The sequence below is a fragment of the Rhopilema esculentum genome, chromosome 6 (genome assembly GCF_057945365.1).
Source record: "Rhopilema esculentum isolate cy_ngs chromosome 6, ASM5794536v1, whole genome shotgun sequence".
NCBI lineage: Eukaryota > Metazoa > Cnidaria > Scyphozoa > Rhizostomeae > Rhizostomatidae > Rhopilema > Rhopilema esculentum.
The window spans coordinates 3,241,784-3,261,065 of NC_142820.1; the positions used below are offsets into that span (position 1 = coordinate 3,241,784).

General features: G+C 35.5%; 2 protein-coding genes across 6 annotated transcripts in view; both read right to left on the minus strand.

Annotated features, from left to right (window-relative positions):
- Nucleotides 1-15,942, minus strand: part of LOC135686846 (serine/threonine-protein kinase mTOR) — a 48,094-nt gene extending 32,152 nt beyond the window's left edge. The window contains exons 1-23 of the mRNA XM_065203206.2: nt 15,411-15,942; nt 11,998-12,230; nt 11,617-11,718; nt 11,071-11,169; nt 10,027-10,170; nt 9,294-9,509; nt 8,815-8,927; nt 8,270-8,318; nt 7,635-7,777; nt 7,125-7,259; nt 6,744-6,811; nt 6,263-6,358; nt 5,439-5,522; nt 4,950-5,068; nt 4,449-4,560; nt 3,798-4,003; nt 3,439-3,561; nt 2,633-2,716; nt 2,090-2,182; nt 1,666-1,706; nt 1,454-1,547; nt 823-958; nt 228-367 (exon numbers count right to left, since the gene is read on the minus strand). Of these exons, the coding sequence (XP_065059278.2) occupies nt 228-367; nt 823-958; nt 1,454-1,547; nt 1,666-1,706; nt 2,090-2,182; nt 2,633-2,716; nt 3,439-3,561; nt 3,798-4,003; nt 4,449-4,560; nt 4,950-5,068; nt 5,439-5,522; nt 6,263-6,358; nt 6,744-6,811; nt 7,125-7,259; nt 7,635-7,777; nt 8,270-8,318; nt 8,815-8,927; nt 9,294-9,509; nt 10,027-10,170; nt 11,071-11,169; nt 11,617-11,718; nt 11,998-12,230; nt 15,411-15,636 (2,856 nt within the window). The 5' untranslated portion in view covers nt 15,637-15,942. The remainder of the gene's footprint in view (nt 1-227; nt 368-822; nt 959-1,453; nt 1,548-1,665; nt 1,707-2,089; nt 2,183-2,632; nt 2,717-3,438; nt 3,562-3,797; nt 4,004-4,448; nt 4,561-4,949; nt 5,069-5,438; nt 5,523-6,262; nt 6,359-6,743; nt 6,812-7,124; nt 7,260-7,634; nt 7,778-8,269; nt 8,319-8,814; nt 8,928-9,293; nt 9,510-10,026; nt 10,171-11,070; nt 11,170-11,616; nt 11,719-11,997; nt 12,231-15,410) is intronic.
- A 1,151-nt stretch (nt 15,943-17,093) lies between these two features.
- Nucleotides 17,094-19,282, minus strand: part of LOC135686847 (plexin-A4) — a 40,001-nt gene continuing 37,812 nt past the window's right edge. For all 5 annotated transcript variants that reach the window (XM_065203209.2, XM_065203207.2, XM_089108990.1 and 2 more), the window contains 2 exons: nt 19,176-19,250; nt 17,094-18,931 (listed from right to left, as the gene is read on the minus strand). In XM_065203209.2, coding sequence (XP_065059281.2) covers nt 18,848-18,931; nt 19,176-19,250 — 159 coding nt within the window. In that variant the 3' untranslated portion in view covers nt 17,094-18,847. The remainder of the gene's footprint in view (nt 18,932-19,175; nt 19,251-19,282) is intronic.

Sequence of the window (19,282 nt, forward strand, 5' to 3'; positions counted from 1 at the left end):
CTACAGAGAACTCACATGAGAGTATGAACAAAATATTTTATATTCAGAAGAATGCCCGTGATTATAAGGCAGCATCTCAGTCAAACTGCAACAAATTCGACTGATTTTGCAAATTAAGAGGTATTTTGGTGTTCTTTCAGGTTATTAGGCCAGGATTCCAAAATTCTAAAAAATGACTTTTTGATGGCGTCACTTCGCCACTCTATTAGCAATAAATGTACAATTACCTGTATCACAGTGTTGTGATGGGTGCTGAGCGCGGGGTCTCTCATTATCCTCATCAGTGCTCCAATCGCTACTGCTGGATAGAACTCGTCTAACTGAGCTGTTCCCAGGGCAACCAACATTTCACTTGTGCTTGTTTCACCTACAAATAAAACAAGAACAAACATTAGTTTCAGGATGCAGAATGTTTCTTTGAGTAACAAGGATTGTGCATCAGGTTCTATACAGAATGTCTACAATGGAAAAATACATTATAATCTGATTCCAAAAGCACTTTTCAAAAAAAATGTCTTAGCAGTTCTAAGAAAAGAGCAACAGTAGCATGGCTTGAATATATTTAAGCCAGGCTTGCAATGGTTGGCATATTGGGTCCTTGATCTTTATGAGGCATGCACGCAAAAGGAAAATTGGAAATATTCAAATCAAGAAATAAAAAAAATCATTACGAATAATTAGGTGACGCCTTTCTTATCACTAATTGTGGGCAATTTGTAGTTGCTACAATATACAGCAGTAGGTTCATTAGAACATCCAACGCAAAGGAAACACGACAGGCGCTAAACATAAGAGACTTTTGAAATTGGAACAAAAACTCACCTTGGTCACTTGCATCGGCCGATTTTCCAATGGGCGAGCTGATTGGAGTTGATGATGAGTCAACAATACTTCCGGTTTGAATCTGCTTATACTTGTAGGGATCAAGTGCCCCAAGCAACCCAAGAACTCGTATGGCCTATCGTAGGATAAAAATAAATCTATATCCACAGGTTTTGGTCAACAAAATCAAGTATTGGAATTGTGTTACGGAAAACACAAATGCGAAACAACGCTCTACATCATTGGTCAGGGCACCAGAAGTGATACTGCGTCACAGCTTAACGCCAATAGCAAATCTCTGGGAAACTTAACAAGGTATGTCAGTGAAAATACAGCTGGATAATGATACCAGAATTACTCCAAGACTATTGAGTAGTCATGGCGAATCAACTTTGCTAGCAGCAGTAAACTTGTACGGTTTGGAGCAGGACTGCTGGCTAGCAAATTCCCGAACAACTTATAAACTATTATACCATTGACAAGCTGACTAAGGAGTTTTCAACAACGTTATTTTCGATCGAAGAAAAAACAACTACAAAACAGCTACAACCATTTTAATTAAATTTACGACAGCATAAATTTTTAAAGCATTTTTTAAGCAATGAAAATGGACATAAACATAGATTCGAACCTCTTTTCGAATTCCAGGAGATTGCTCATTTTTCAGGAAATTCAAAAGAACTTCAAGCAAATTTGGGTATTTTCTGTACGGTTCTATGACATATCTGCAAAAGCAACAAACATTGTGAAATTTACAAACAAATACCTCACCAATTCATTGAAACATTCAGCTTGAAACAATCGAATAAATCTCAAGAAACAGTAGCAAAGAATCTGGCGTACCCGGTGCTTTCAACCAGTTGACCAAATGTCCAAAGTGCTACCTGAAGAATAAAAGAAATCCAAGTACGTTAATGAAGTTCATTTAGGAGGTCAGTATACATGATAAATTGTTTATATTTTGAAAAGAAAGCATAAGACTATTGGCATGACGAGTTAGTTGTTTGTAATCAAGAAACACGTGTCGATTGAACATGAAATAAAGAAAGTATCTATCGATTGCTTTTTAAAGAGCTTAATGTATGTACTTTTGAATGTACGATAAGCTGGTTGAGGGAACGTTATGGTATACAGTTTAAAAGCTTTTGAAAGTCATATATTTTATCGTTCGTATTTTAGAAAGACTGTAGGACATCAGCAGTCACAGCAAAAGATAGCCTCCGCTGATCCGAAAGCATTGTAGGTATCCCATCTGAATAAAACATACCTCTCTTTTGACTAATGATGATGCATCTTGCAGCATTTCAATTATCACCGTGAACAGTTCGTCAACATACTTTCTCATCTCACATCCGCTAACCTAGAAAAAAAGGGAGAAAGAAGCATTATGCAAAAATTCAATGGTTCTGCAAAAGGGTAATTGTACAAGAAGACTTTCAAAGAAAATCGCTCAAAGTTAAATGATATAATAAAAACACTCAGATTTTCAATATGATACTACACACAAAATGTTCATAATTTGTTGAATGTAGCATTTTTGGAATGAGAGTTAAATGCCCCGAATCACTCTTCATAAAATCATGTTCACCATTCCTAAATTATAGTTTGAAATTGCAATTTTTAGCAAAGCATGCTTAGTTAAAAACCATTCATTTTTAAATTCGGTGCGTGTATTTCAGCTATGTTGTATATGACACACTGATATCATATTGAAATGGACAGTACTATGCCGTTCCCATCTGCAAATAGCAGCTCATACATCAGCATACAAAACAATTACTCTACTTTGCATTATATACTTTGCTGGTACCTGAGCTAAATCTCCAATAGTCTGCAAAACACTGGTAACCACACCAGGATTTGGGTCTTGATCCTTCAGCTTTGGAATCAAGGCCTGAACAAACAAGAATATTTATACTTTATTAGCTGTCTTCATCTTTCTACAACGTCTGGATATCTTTAGAGAAAGATCTTACAACAGTATTGTGAACTTTTCTATATTAATAACAACTATTCTGGTTGCAATTATTTTTCAGTTCCGTCCAGGATGTTTTGAGAGAGACTCAAAATCTTGAATAAAATAAGTGGAGAAAAGATCAGGCAGTTGTCAAAAAGAGACTTTTAGCACAACAAATTCAGATTTTTAGCCATGGCATCATATTTGCATTGAAAAATCCCACGGCTTACAACCAACCCACAATGCAACATAATGACACGTTGTGGCCTATTAATGACAACATAGTATTTCACTTTGTTTATACTCAGTGTATGATTTTTATTTAAGGAATACTACTAAAGTATACTATCATCGTCATCAAGTACTGTATTCTATAAGACAGTTGGCTACTATGACATGCAACCTACACCTTGCCTCAGACATCAACTTAGTTTGCCCAATACTGTCAAACCCACTCCATAATATCACATATCCACATGTTTTTCGCTGTCTTCCTCGGTCACGTTACCCCTATATTATGCCCTTGAAAACAAGCCTTGGGTAACCCCCAGGCGATTCAGTTTTACATATCAGGGCATTGAAAACAGCATAGCAAGAAAAAACAAATTAAATATGTTTAACCATGTTAGTAGTGTAAGTTATCATTAAGTGCAACTTACCCGGAGAATAGGTTCCATGTACGGCTTGATAAGTCTTGGGGCATTTGTAACAAGGTGGCCTAACATCCGCGCACTTTGCTCTTTATTTCGTCCAATGCCACTGTACTCAAGTTCGGTCAGAAGCTAAGGAAAATATATATTTTACCCAATTTCAGCAACCTTGGTGAACTTTAGGCCATAGATACTGATGGAAAATGTTAACTTCAGTATTAAAGTGTATAAAAGTCTTTCATATAAAAAAGTACAGAGAATCTTTATATTCTAACTGACCACCTGAAGATATTTTGCAAACTATTTTTTTGATGGCCTAGGAAATAGTTTACTAGTCAGTGATAAAAATCAAGGAAAGGAGAACACACCTGAATCAAAGTCTTTCTCAAAGAGGGAAGGATGTACGCTGGATTGTAGCTGCTAAGTCTCCCGATGGAGCTAAGAGCAAGCTCTCTTATTGTGAATTCTTCGTCATTCAAGGCCACAAACAAGGCCTGAAGGTTCTCAGCCTGAGCAAGATGTGCATCGAATCTTTCATCCAAAGAAGCAAGAACGCAGTATCTGATATCTGGATCTAAAAACAAAATTCAAACAGCAAAATTAAATGCCACGTAAAAGAATAAATTTCAATTCCTTGCGTTAGCTGCCCGACGACCTTGTGTTTAGACACAGGAATACAAGAATTTCAGCTGGTAAGAAAGTTTAGCCTGGCTTTTAGGTTCCTAGAACCCCTCTAACAAACGAGCTCATGTTTGAAAGAGACAAAAAATCTAAGAGATTCATTGAGCCTATTTATTTCCCAATAATGCCGTTTCCCCATTCCAGTATTATCTCCAATTCACCTAAGTATAAATAATAAATTAAAAATTTTATGATATTACAAAATGTCAACACTGAATTTCCAGGAAAAAGTGTCCTTACATAGTGAAAATTCACATTTTGTCTCATTGTATGCTAGAGACAATGGTGCAGGTTATATGAAACGAATTCAACAGCAAGATGTTAACTAAACTACTTACCAGGATCTGTGATTCCCACTGTTAAAAGCTTGCTTAACACCTCAGAGACCACCTGGGTACTGGCAGCACTTAGCGGGTATTGATGCACATTTTTGCTTGGCACGACCATTGGCTAGACGACAAAAGTAGTATAAAACAATAATGGCTTCAAAGGAGAAGATCTGGACAAAGTATCTGATGTTGGTGCTTAACAGTTGATTTATGTTTTGGACTGCAGCATGCTTCATATCTTATGTCTAAAGGCTTCAAACCAAAAATTGCTAGCACTATCTTTTCGTAACCTGATGTTTTTCTATTGAATTGTTGTCGCATCTAGAATAGTTGTGGAAGTACCTCTCAAAAGTGCAAAAGCATTTAAAAACATGGTATTACGCAAAGACCTGAAAATATCATGCTTGGGGACGACACTTGGGGGAAGAGCTAATATAGATAAGCATGAATTCAAGTCTTGCCATGCACATTTAAGAACCTTCTCAAAAGTTGCCATTAGAAAGAACTTACGTGTGGCGTTGGTGTTAGCAAGCATGAACAGGTTCTCACGGCCTCCATTCGGATTTCCTTGTGTTCACTGGATAGAAAATTGTCGGCACAATGCGTGACAAACTTTGTCAGTGTGTGTCCTGCAATATTCAAAATTAAAATAGCAACTAATGCGAAAATAGGTTATATCATTTTAATCACATACAAAATTCTCTCTGTACTTAGTTTTAAAAATGGGGAAAGAAAGAGAAAACACGGTTTATAATGACAGCACATGGCGTTTCATGCATGCATCTTCTTACAATTAATACTAAAATTAACTGCCACTATTTTCTTATAAACGACCACGTCAAAGCAACATTGGAAACGTCTCGAGGAGAGTCTTCTCTTATTTTTTCTATCGACCTTGTTGGAAATTGTCAACAACGGGCTTTATAATCCGTTTTCAAAAATTAGACAAGAGATAAACAACAAACACCAATTGAAGTATTAAATATATTGATGACATACCTTCAAAATCAAATGTCCCGAGTGTCCTTAAGGCTAAAGTTGTCATGGTGATGTCATCGTCAGAAAAACTGAAGTGAGAGGAGCCTGGAGTATAAACAAAGAGCCTTGTAAGCATGAAGACGTGTTTATTTACTCAGTTTGTCGTAATCCTGCTCACTTATACTGAGCAACACATAATTTATCGCAAATTTCATAGAGTGATCTTATTTTAATTTTTTCTCTACTGCTTTACTCGTTGTATGTAATCGCTACGATATAAACGGAAACTAATGGAATTCTTTCGCGCGACAAAACAGAAAATCTACTTTTGGAATTTTTTACTTTTGCCCACATAGCCTCAAACTAAAAGATGGAATACCTCTAAGAGTGCAAAATCGACTAAAAATATGTTAAAAATTGGGCGAGATTTAATCAAGGAAAGATTTGAGACTTGCTAATGGGTTACTGATATTTTTATTGGTTCTAAAGTTTTGATCAGAGACATGTGAAATAGCTTGTGCATATGTGACCATATATCAGCTAATTTGTAATACATTTTACTTCTGTTGCATATTTAGAGGTATCTCTGTGTCTCTTTCAGGCCTACATGATCCAAATTTCAAAATCCCCACAATAGGTTTTCACAATGTCGTCCCTTAATAACTGTATTAATGGTGGACAAAAGAATAATTTGTAATTTCTTTATATAAAAGACCTAGATCTGACAGAATGAATTATGGTCAGTAAATGCTTCAAACATTTCTTAAGAGTACGTAAAATATATATTGCCAAATTCTGAGAATTTAATTACAAAGAATTAAAAAGTATCAAAGATTTAAAATTACTCGATGGCGTCGGAGTCGGTGCAGTATTCTTTGGCATTCCAGGGTGACGCAGAGGAACATGCATCAAAATGTTTGACAGAATATTTAGAAGCCCATCTGCAAGAAAATTCAGTTACTTAATCAAAACGTGATTCCCAAATTGCCTATTTAAAGAAACATCTGCCTTCAGCATTTTGAAAGAGATACATTCACTGTTACTCAATGACTGCAACACAATAAAATTGCAAGCAAATTTTTTATAAATTTATATGTAAACGTACACTTCATGCATACGTGTGAATAAGATGATCAGACCCACAAAGAAATATAATTTAAATCAAGAACCCATTGTCGGTAGATATCAAATAAAATTTGTTTCTATTCATCCTATCAATTTTGTTGTCGACGACGATGAAATAGAAAAGTTTTAGGCTGGCGGCACTAAATGGTACCCTGAAATTGAGCTACTTCAACAAAAACTTTGATAAATGTAATTTTGTACCTTGAATATGTTTCTTTGATGTTGGTATGAGACCAGCAAGATCTCTGAGACATGCGGTAAGAGCAGGACTGGAAGACAATATAATGTATTGGTTTCGGTAAAATCAACACCAATATTACAAAGAAGGAACTATCGAGGACATGAATGGGATCCTTTTAGTCTTTTATCTTCCTTCTCGAAAATGCTTTGAGAAATTTACACACAACTATAGCAAAGTTTACATCATTACATGTCTAAAAAATGCACAAGGTTAAGTTTAGCAAACACAAAAATTTTAAATAAAGTGAATTTTCTAATCAATTGGACTTCGCTACCGTATTATTTGTAAGGAAACATCTAAATTCTTAAAAATTTCTTCAAAACAAACATTAGGAAGTAGACCTTAAACCAACACCCAGCATTTGATCGATGATTTCTTTGAAAATAGAGTCTTTTGTCGCCATTTTTTGTCCAACAGCTCTGGCAATCATGCTGACACAAGCAAATATCATTGGGTCGACGGAGGCAGGCTTGCGTCTAGAAAGCAAAGAAGTAATTATTGAAGTTTCGAAGGCCCAGTTTTAGCATATGTACACGACAAAGCAGTAATCCAAGTGTGTTAGAACTTCACAATGATAGTCAAAGCTCACGATTAAAAACGATAGTGCGAACAAAAATATGAAAGAAAGATATTTCAACATATTTATGTGATGCATAGCGATGAAAAATTCGACATGAGAAAGTGATCCTAAGAAACATTGCAAAAAGAGGCTAAACCAGGAAATCTTCACTCTCAAACAGATTACTAAAAGAAATTGGCTGTAATTGACGAAACTTTTCCATGCAATATATTTTTTATACTGAGGAACAATTCTAAAGTTAAGTCAGGTTAAAACTATGAAGTAAGCATACTTGTGTCCTAAATCTTTGCTCGGCAACGAGTTTTTGATATGCTCCAAAACATTTTTCCATTTCCTCCAAAATCTAATAATGTCACTTTTGACAGCAACAGCAAGTAAACCGATGGCTTCGAAGGCAGCAGATCTTTCTTTTTCCTGTTTCAAGACAAAAGCAATACAAAAGCATATCTGGTATGAGAAGTTTCCAAAAACATAACAAAAAGATGTAAACAGTACCTCGTAAATACGTAGATGATAAGCAACAACTTGGTAAAAGCTAAGCATGATTTAAAATAAAATATGAGCGAAGGAATTATCTCTGCCCTAATGAAGAGCGGAACATATCATCAAATCAGTTACTTCAAGAGAAAATGTTTTGTCGCTCCAGTTGACATTATGCACCAACCCACCCCCCTCCCCCCCTCATGGAAAATGGTCAATTTCCACCTCCGACTAAATGTTTTCAATTACATGTTCTACTGTTGTATGATAATAGGGCAAAGCAGGAACGATACAGGAAAGATGGCACCAGTGATTCGGCTACAAGAAGATTTGCAGACATTTTAATGGTTGACTGATTTATTTCTTTTTTCAAATTAATTTTCAACAAATGACTACATTTCTACAAAGCATTAGCTAATTACAAACCTTTCGACTCAGACATTGATTCATATAAATGATTGTATCGCTAAGATGCCTTCAAAAAAAGAGAAAAAATATGAATGGTGCTACGTGTTTTGCAGCTGATGAAGACTGATGAAGCAATCAAAAACCGCGCAAAATAAACTAGTTACAGCAATGTAAAACAGTATTTGCTCTGCCATTATTTCTTGCATAAAAAGTTTACACGTTATATCAGAGATAGTAAATGACCAGGTAGCTGCATAAAATATTGATCATACTATAACCCTGGAAAACAAGAAAGCCGGACGTCAAACCGGACGTAGACCGAGTGCCCGGGTTCTACAGAAGGTCCAAATCTATTTGTCTCCAGTCCTTTGCTATCCGTCGGGCGTACGTCCGGTAAATATGCCAAAGCCTCAAGAACCCTTGAGTTCCCCCTGCCTTAATCTGGAAATTTCCCGGGTATTGATGAATAGTACAACTGTCGAGCAAACAGATGGCTCCAGAAAAATTTAACAAAGGTACACATTGTGGTGGTGGGGTATCAAACAGAAGGCAAAGTGACTTACAATTTGACGTAAGTGCTTGGCTTGAATGCAGCCAGTTGTGGGAGTAGTGTCAGTAGCGTTTGTTGGACAAGGATGTTTCTCGAAGCTCTGTGTTTCATGACGAGTGTCGATACCTAGAGGGAGACAAGCGTTGTCGAGGATCATTTGCAGAAAACTGGAAAGAGGTAATAGAAAAAAAAGGAGAAACTTACTAGGGAGCTTGGGACGGACGGAACTTTGCTCAAGGAAGATGGTAGAATTTTTATCGATTATGGCTTCCCAAGACATTTAATCATACCGAATAAGAACTAAAACACAATCACATGCTGGATATTCTCAATTTTCACGCATGCACTGCGTATCTCTTATGATCAGTCGTGACGTAACTAGTGCAGGTACAATATTTGTATCTATTTGGAGACTTATTCGCGATGACTCTTAGATCTCAAGCTATGTTCTTCAAGGCACTTCCCTGCAACAAACAACGTTAAAGCTATTACCTCGACGAACTTTTCATCCATGAATTCCTTGCAGTACCGGCTGTGGGAATGCGGCATGTTGTGTGCGGGATTGTTCCATAAAGGCAGCAATGATCGCTGATGTTGGCTTCCTTGGGAAAGAAACTTTCCGCTCTTTGAGGACCATGAAATTTCAGGACCAGTGGTATTTCGTACAGGATTATCACTGTATATCTCTTCCATTTGCTGTCTGAGTCGCTGTTGTGTGAAATAAATAAAGATGTCAAAAGAAACAGCATATTTATTAAAGAACATAAAAATGAAAAAAATTCAGGTCAAGATCAGGACAAATAAAAATCGCCTTAATTACGTAAAAATTATTGTAGAAAATATGAAGCTAAAAATATTGAATCGAGTAGGTGCCTTTTTGATAATCCTATGCATAGATTTTTGTCAAGGTTCTAAGTCTGGATAGAAAAAGCTAAATGTATAGTAGGCGAACGTGGAATAAGGCCGAATATCGTATCTCAGAAAGCTGACGTCACTTGGTGTCATTTCAAAAGCAATATAGATGGGTTTTCGAAAAACTTTCAGGCGTTTATAAACACCTCTTAATACATTTTACATTTGTATTTATTTAATAGATTATTTGAATAACCTAAATTTGAATAAAAATTTAAATCAAAGAAGACCATGAAAATAGTGTTTCACAACGACGAAGGCCTAAGCAAAACACAGGGTATTGAAGGACAAACTTTATCTGCTATTTACATACCTCTCCTTCGCTACAGCCATTGCGCACAAGTTCTTGTATAACCAACAATGAGCCATGAGCTTTGTCCTCCTTAGTCAATACAACCCCTTTCTCTCTTGTACTAGAGGTATCTTCAAAGCCACGTTTTGCTTCTTCGTATACTTGCTGTAACAATTAATTTAAGTCACTTTATTATTATAAAATATTACCAATGCAGACCTGGCTTAGTGTTAATTGCGCGATCACTTGGATACCTTGCTTGTCTTGAAAAGAAACGCAATCATTTCCTAATAATAGTACTGATTTCAGTGAATCACAAATACTGTAATTATTTTGTGGCATATTTAGTTTCTTGTTTTGAGTGAAAAGGTTGCACCACAGTCGATGAAATCTGCTCAGAGCACAGTAGATATACGTATGTGTAATTTTTTTCAATTTGTATCTTCAAACTTACTCAGTATTCTGAATGTAAAGTAATAGCTAATTCAAAATGACTATGAAAGGAGCTTTCCAACGATAGGATGCAATGATATTTGCCCAATGTTCCCAACCTGGCAAAACTAGCTTAAGTTTGGCATCACATACACATGTGCTAAAAATTAACTTAAGTTACATAGTTTTAAGGGTTTGAAAGTTCAAAAGCACAATCATAACAAGCTCAAGCTAAAATGCATTTTACACAATTTTTATGTTTTCATAAACTTGTATTGTCACAATAAAACTGAAAAAATTTGGCTGTTGCTTGAGCTAACAAAACTTTCATTTTGTCAACATAGCACCATTAATAAGTCTGCTACAGAAGACAGATGCGCTCTCACACCTTTTGCTATAAAGGTTTAGATTAGTGTTTTACCTAGTAACTAAATTGATTTGTTGTTTTCATATCTCCATGCATCTTTATAAATAGTTCTTTCTGATAAAATGGGACAATTTCATTAGGCTTTAGTGGCATGCTATTTTTGTGCAACTTTAGTCTTTTCCATCATTTGCAGATTGTTTGTTACATGCTAACATATAATGTCAATTTGTTCTCAATCTTCAAATCAAGCCAACTGTATCACTCACCTGATACCAATGAACAAAATGGTTTTTTTTTGTCTCTCTCTGAGTGATAATTGCAAAACAAGCTCTAAGTGCCTCTACAGCCCCCTCTCTTATTGCAGGCTACAATAAAAAAATGTTTTTCAAAAATATAATTTCACAACTTTTGAAGACCCAACATAAGAGAAAAAAGTACAAAATTCGCTCATACATGATAAATAGACTAGCAACCACTGCAAAACTTTCTACAACTAAATTGAAACCACTGTGACATTGCTGCTTTTCATATACTATTTATATTCAATCTTCAAAAACTGCTTAATCTTTCATTTTCTAATCTTTTTCAAGATTTGCCAGATGTTCAGATAAAACAGTAAGAGGATTATGAAAATTCCAATTTGATGTCTTTAAAGAGATCAACATTTTACATATTGGTTTAATCCTTGAAAACAATGTTAAGAAACAAGAAATTTTATCCGAGGTAAAAACCACAAAATTGTTTAAGAAAATCAACATTAACACCATATTTCATTCATATATATTTCCTAAAATGTATAACATGATTACTACCTTTGGATCCCTGATTGCACTGAAAATGTTATCAAAGAATGACTGAACATGTTGAAAGAAGAAAGCAGGTGCATTGACCGCAAGCTCCTTCAGCACAAGAACCTACAAAAAGCAATCATCCCATTTTAACCAAATTGAATTGTCATAAGGCAAAGGTACATGTCATTAATATATATTTTAAAATGTACACACCACTTGGAGTGTCATGCTTGATGCTATCATCAGGCAAGTTGAAGAGATGGGTAGACATACAAAAAATATGAAAAATACAGAATTGTTTTAATCTTTGGAAAAAACAAGAAAAAAGGATAGCATGAAAACTTGAGAAATCAAAGGATGGTGTTTGCAACAGAGACAGCAAAAGCTGGAAGAGCTACTTACTGCATCATGCCTTCTTCCTTCATTTCTATCACCAGCAAGACATTCAAGAGCTCGTTTGACTTCAAATTCAACATAATCTGCAGAAAATGTTCCACCAACTTGTGCAAGTTTTCCAACTGCCTTTGCTCTCATTACCATCACACCAACATCATTGCAAGGGAGCATATTACGCAAATAATTTGCAAAACGTGAAGTTCTGTTTGCATTTCCTCCATCTACCCCAATTAAACTCACTATGAATAAAATGCATCATCAATAATAATAATAATAATAATCTCTTTATTTACAGTTTGTTTGAGTGATAGTTAATATACATGGATAATTATGTAAAACTAATTAATACCAACTATTCATATACATAAAAAGAAAAAAAGTACAAAATTAATTTACCTATTTACACATTTTACAGAAACATTGGTCTCCATTCCAGGCATGTATGCCTTATTTAAATTTGGACAAGTTTTCCACATTTTTTATCGTATCAGGCAAGGTGTTCCAGAGAATGCTCCCCTGGAATGCCAATGAGTTTATCCCAAATGATATCATCAAAAGATGATATTTGGAGAACTGCAGAATAGTTCTACTTGAAGTCCTAACTAAATCTGGAATGAATCCCAAATGAATTGATCAAGGTCAGAGCAAATGCATTGCTGCTATCCAAGATTAAACCTCTTATATTGAATGGCTGAAACATTGTTGACCTTCCACATTGAAATATTGATCATGTTATTGTTTAGCTTCAACCTACACAGGCCTCTCTCAAAATGAAAGCTTTGTTGAAAACTTCTTATTACTGCTTTTATGTCATATGTTCCACCAATACATGGAGCTTTTACATGCAACATTTCACACAAAAAGCTTATCATTGGGTTAGTGTGATCTTACACAGCCTATACAACAAGATTCAGATCTTCAACACCCAAAACAATCTTCAAGCAACTCAAAAAACCATACAGTCAATGTCCCTTTCTCATAGTTCAATGTTGATATCCAGGGGCGGACTGGCTAATTTTTTTGGCCCGGGCAAATTTTGATCAAACCGGCCCACAATAATAGCAAATAAAAAACTCCTTGGAAAATACAAGTAAATGTTAGTCTGCAAGGAAAACAAGTTTTTAAATTCAGTAATTGTGTGCATGGTTGAATGCTTGCATAACATAACAAATGAATAAGCATAACAGAATATGCTTAACAGAACATGATAAATATGTCATTTGTTGACTAAACAGTAAATAAACAAAAAATTTAACTCCTTGGTTTGACTTTGTTTCTAAATATAGTAACTTATATGTTGATAATGTGATCGTTCAGGATGTCATCTAACAGGTGTTTTTCTAAGAACATTAACATGAAGGACTCCAGGTTTGGCTGCGAAAAATTACTATGTAATCTGTTCTTTATATATTTAAAGCGGAAAAGCTTCTATCACACTCCACTTGTGACAAATAATTTTCTAATCCTCCGGAAAACCACAATGATTTTCAGCAGCCCAAAAAAATCGATTTGTCAATTTCTGACCCCAAAAAATGGGCACCCCTGTTGAAATTTTATCGTGTAGCACCATACCCCTGTGGGCGGGGGTGCATTTGACTTGTGATAGTATAGGCCTAAAAATAAACTTACAAAAACTTGTATGAGTTTATTTAAAGGAGCAAGAGCAAGACCCTGCTGTTTTTTGTGACGTTTGTGGCTTTTGCCTGATAAAAAAAGCTTTGTATCGTAGCTGAATCCTTTTTTAAGTCTCGCAGCTTTTCCTTCACAAAATTTCTGTGCATCACCATTGGTTGAAGTCTTCTTGCTTTCCCTTGTTATACGCAGTGGCGTACCCAGGGCCGGAGAAGTTGGGGGGTTCTGGGGCGCAGCTCCCAGAAATTTTTTGGACCACGCCCTTCAAACACTAGCAAATGCAGAGAAACGCCCAAAATTTTCCGCCATTATTTGATTTATGTTCGCTACAGTAAATAGGAAAGTATTTTACAATTGTTATTGACACAAGCATACAGTATACTACACCCCCCCCCCCCCCACCTCAATGAGTTTTACATCGTTTTCGGACAAATCTCGAGGATCACATTTTAGATCACAAGTGGGGGGTCCGTCCCCCCTATTCCCCCCTTGGGTACACCACTGGTTCTACGTATGTCCTCTTCATTACTTCACACCACAGAACAAATTGCTTAGTGAACTCTAATTTTTGGACTATTAAATTTATTACATTTAGCAATAGCTTGTGCTTAGGGAAAAACATGACCAGCTTCAAGCAAAAGCTAAATAAAAAGACATCAGGGCAGGTTAAAATCTTATGTATCGCATTGAAACAGGGGTGTTACAGTATAATATGTTGCCAAAAAGGAAATACCTTCAAGAGAAAATATAAAAAATTTTCAATAACATTTTTTCTGAAGAAGTGTGTTTGGGCTGCGTTGACAATAAAGAAACTCGCGTGTATATTTATCTTTTCCCACAAAGTCTCTGAAAAATCACGGCAAACAGATCAACGTGTGGGTATACTTTTTGCCTCGCATTCACTTTTTAAGCTAATTTATTTTTTGCACTTTTATCAACCGGCCCTTAAACAGACCGGCCCTTCGGGCGATCGCCCGAATAGCCCGACCAGCCAGTCCGCCCCTGTTGATATCTATACTACTAAAGCACAAATCTACAAGCGTTGAAAAGCCAATGATATAGATGTTAGAGGAGGGTGATAGAGGTAGGTTATCTGAACCACTGTGTTCAAGTTTGTAGATCAGAGTAAATTCAAATTTATTTAAACTGCATAAAGGCCCTAAATCAGACAATCAGTTTGTGTTCTTACTTGGAAGGATCTCAAAAATTGTTGATAAAATCCCATTTCAAAGTTGCTAGTCATACATAGTTAATTGCTAGTAATTTCCAAATCTTTTGGCAGAGGGAAATAGGTAATTCTACATATATTGCAGAAAACAGATCAGAAGCTGGATACCATTGAAGGAAAAGGAGGTGATACTAGCCTCTAACCATATCCAGCAGTATATCAATTGTTTTGATTCTGACAGCATTTGCTTCTCAGAAAACTAATTAATGGGGGAAATGCCTTAGATAGAGGGTTGTGAAAGCCTAAAAACAGAAACCGTTTATATTTAAAGGAACCAAATTTTATAGGCATTACTAAAAGTACCTATATTTCATTAAAGTATAACATATTTCATTACTCTTCTGCATCATAGGCATAACATAACACCTCAACTAGCTGCAAATATTACTGTATTTGTTATGCTGGCCGATGAATTTCTCATAGACTGACACCAGTACGTTACAGAAAAAATTGACTTTCAATATACAATTTTGGTTGGTCTCCCAATCACAACAACCAACATAGCAGAAAACTATAAACAATAAGTATAATTTTGATTATATGTTGCATAAAATAATACCTATTGCCAGAATCCCTGCTTTTTTCTCATTTGCATCACTGCTTTGAACAAAAACCGAAATTTGGTGTATCAAATCGTCCATTAGTTGGAGGTATTGCTGTTCCGCGTATGCTTCTCTGAGCTCAGTGGTGACAAAATGTTGAAGCTCTTGTGCGAATTTCGTCCGAATTTCATCATTTCTATTCCTTAGGCCTACAACGATATGCTGTAGTCTTTGCTGCAACATCTTGAACGTGATATTTTACGATCTATGGGAAGATCTCTCTGCTAAATTTGATCTGACAACAATTTCAAGCCGTAGTAGTTAGGCCCAAAATGACACTCAAGACGAAGGGTCCAACATCGCCAGTTGCGATGCAGTTAAAAAATACGTCTCCTATCAACTTCAGTTGTGACCAGATGCATCATACTATGCAATCGTAATTATTATTTGCAATAAGATCTTATAAACCGTCCTCTTGTGACGAAAGTCGACCCTCAGCTTCTTAGGCCAGCGTCGAATGTGATCTTGTGAGTGGCGCAAGTGAGCATGCGCACTTACAATCCGAAAGTATCAAAACAAAGTTGATCCGTCGTACTGATGCCCCAAATTTGCAATTTCCCCAATGTGGTTTAATCTTCCAACCCCCATCTTTTTCTGCGTGTTTGCTTGGTAAAAGTAAGGCCTAAAACATCCTACATTATCGTTTCAAATTTTATTGCATTGCTTTATCGTGTGACATGATTATTTTCTGTTAGGATATATTTCATGATAACCCATAACTACGCGATAACTATAAGATTGTTTATTTAACATACATATCAAATTTACTGCATATATTATCACATCTAGTTATATTGTTTCTATCTATAAAGTTATCCACATTGTTTCGTATCGTGCGAGAACACTTAGTGAACAGAGAAAGATAGCAGAAATGTCAAATTGAGGTAAGAATGGGCTAGACTACAGCAAACGATCACCTGAGAAATATTTCTATAAAAATCTCAAAATCTGCTTTCATCTTAAGTGTAGAGCATTTGTCATTGAATAATTTTATCAGTGCTGAGAATAAAATGACTTCGATCGTAAAGGACTGATATAAATATATTGAAAATAAATAATGAGCAAGCAGGTAACAAAATGTTTATGAAAAAGGGAGTGCTCTCTCCCTCTAGAGGAAATTATCTGTATGCAGCAGTATAATTCCATTATTTGTTTATTTATTTTGTATCAATAGTAGAATAAGACTTAGTAATCTTTTTTGTTGAGCACAATATTGCATGTACTGGAAATTTTAAATTATAATAAATTGGACTGAATTGAAAATTTGTATAAGCCTTGGAACATTTGCTACCATAGATTATATTTCTGTTCATTGAGATTAACATTTTCAGCGGTAAATGAAAAATAAACAAAATAATGAAAAATAAATAAAGCATGACATTGTCCACATTGGCTTGCAAAGTATTTTGTTTCTCTGGGCGAACTTGAAAAAAGTAAAAAATGCTTTGAAAATAGCTATTTGTATGACAACTTTCAGATAATTCTTGCCAACCCAAATCCTCGTTTAAGCACCCCCTTCAAATTAGCAGCCACCGACAAATGTCTCAAATCATTAGCCCTTTAGGGGTTTATGCATGGTTTCGCATTATATAAGGGACAAAGACGCATTCTGATAATTCAGAGCAAGACAAGAATTCAAGTTTGGATATTACCTTCATTTTATAACAGCACTTTAATTTTCATACAACGGTTAACAGACAAGTTTATTATGAAACCGATTATCTATGTTGTATGTGACAATAACACCGAGTCTTAAATATACTACTACACTGAACATTGCAACTAGTGCTAAATGATAGCATAAATAAGTTTAAAACGTAAAAAGTGTAGTTTTACCACGTTCTTACAAGTTTGCAACGTCAAAAGAGATTGCTAATATTTGTCTTTAGAAAAAAATGTTAGTGACCATAGACTTATTTCAAGCAAGCTCGTATTATGGAGATTTTGGTTCTGCTAATCCATAGAAAAGGGCATTGTTTCGTGATCATATTTGTAAAAAAATTAAAACTAGTCATGGGTTGCTTTTGGTTTTTGCATTCGAAACTACCTTGTTTCAAAGAAATCGAAACAGTAAAATAGAAATATGAAAACCGCATTGGTTTAAGGTAAGTGATCTTAAAGTAGGAACACGGTGCCATCGAGTCTTTTCTAATTAAAGAAGCACTGTTCAATAAAAATAATTGCATTACTTCGTCATTATACTGACAGAAAAAATAGTTGAAGCATAGGTTGAATGCATCCCCACTGAAGTTTTAGAGGTCAGCAGGCAATCAGACAGCCCTGAAGCAAAAAACTAATTTGGCTGAATAAAGCTGAATGATGGACAACGGGAATTAGCCATGGTTTCGTGTCCATGAAGCACCTAGTCCTACCGAGCTACTTGTTGGGGGATTTTTGCAATAACCTGCTTAGATCGACAGCCAGAAGCAAAATTCTCTAGTCTTTTCAAAATACATACAGGTGTCTTAAAATAAAACTCTTGTAATGTTCAAGTATACGCTAAAGCACGTGCCATATTTTTTAAGATATATTTATTTCATTATTGTCGTAATTAACACTTTTATAAGATCAATCAACATAAAAAGCTAACAATTAAAAAAGTTAAAACGCTGCAAACACCAGCATAAAACTAAAATAATTAACAGCACATCTTAAAAGGGCTTTGGACATAAACAGTGACTAAGTGACAACAGCTAATTTCTTTATCCCGCACCTATGTGGCAGATATTTTTTTTAAATTTGTCCAAGTCAGTTGTGCTGCATGTCTTATTTTCCATTCGTAAGGAGTAAAGCATAATTCCCACCAAATAGCTTGGCTATCGTGTGTTTTGCTACCAGAACCTACTATACAAGTTACTATACAAGAGAGATTCTTCGCAAAACAATTTCCAACGAAGACAGGGGAAATAGTTCATGGACCAGTCTTCAGTCAGTTCCTTTAGCAGCAAACCTGACTGTGTCAAATTACTTTAGCAGTAGCAGATTACTTTTATTCAAGATACCACGATAGCTCGATAGCAGTTCGTAACTCGGCTAATCAGCCTAATTAAACAAATGACCTATCCATTGCATAAATTAGCATTACTTAATAATATAATAGTGTAATTATCAATTATCATCTTATGCACAGAAGCGGAAAACTTCTAACACTTAAATACACTGTCACACTGGAACTGCTTAACTCTACAAAGCAACACGGGGCTTGCATCCTTTTGCGCAATCAAAACATAAAGACCTGATGTCGTTCTCGATCGTCCTTGGCCATGGGATGTTGATCCCACAATGCAGTCTGTTTGCGGGAGTTGTGTTCATCTTGGGATCATAAGGGGTTTACTCTAGATGACTGTAGCATTGTTTTCACTTCATATTAAATGAAGCAAAGATTTTATCAGTCCTAATCGTCAGGCAAAGTCTCCATTATCTCTTGCAGTTTCTTTGCATACTCTTCCAAGTCTTCACTTTCTAATGTATCCATTATCTATTAAAACGAATGCAAAAATCAATGAGCTCTGTGCTAATCAACATTTTTTTGCTGATTCCGTAGAGTTGGAACTATGACGTCTAACAAGCCTTCGACTTCTTTGAAAGGGAAACATCATAAATCAAAGGGTCTATGTTTAATCTTTGTGAGAATAAGAAGAAAGTACACCAAATCTGATTTACACAAAACTTCATAACTACCGCTATCAAAGACAAAAACAAACAAGGTTATAAAATTTTACCTTCACTTTATATTTCACAGCATATGATAGCAATTCAATAGCAGCATTGTAATGATTGAAAGCATCCCCGTATTTCTAAAAAGTGATCATAAATATCACATGTTTAC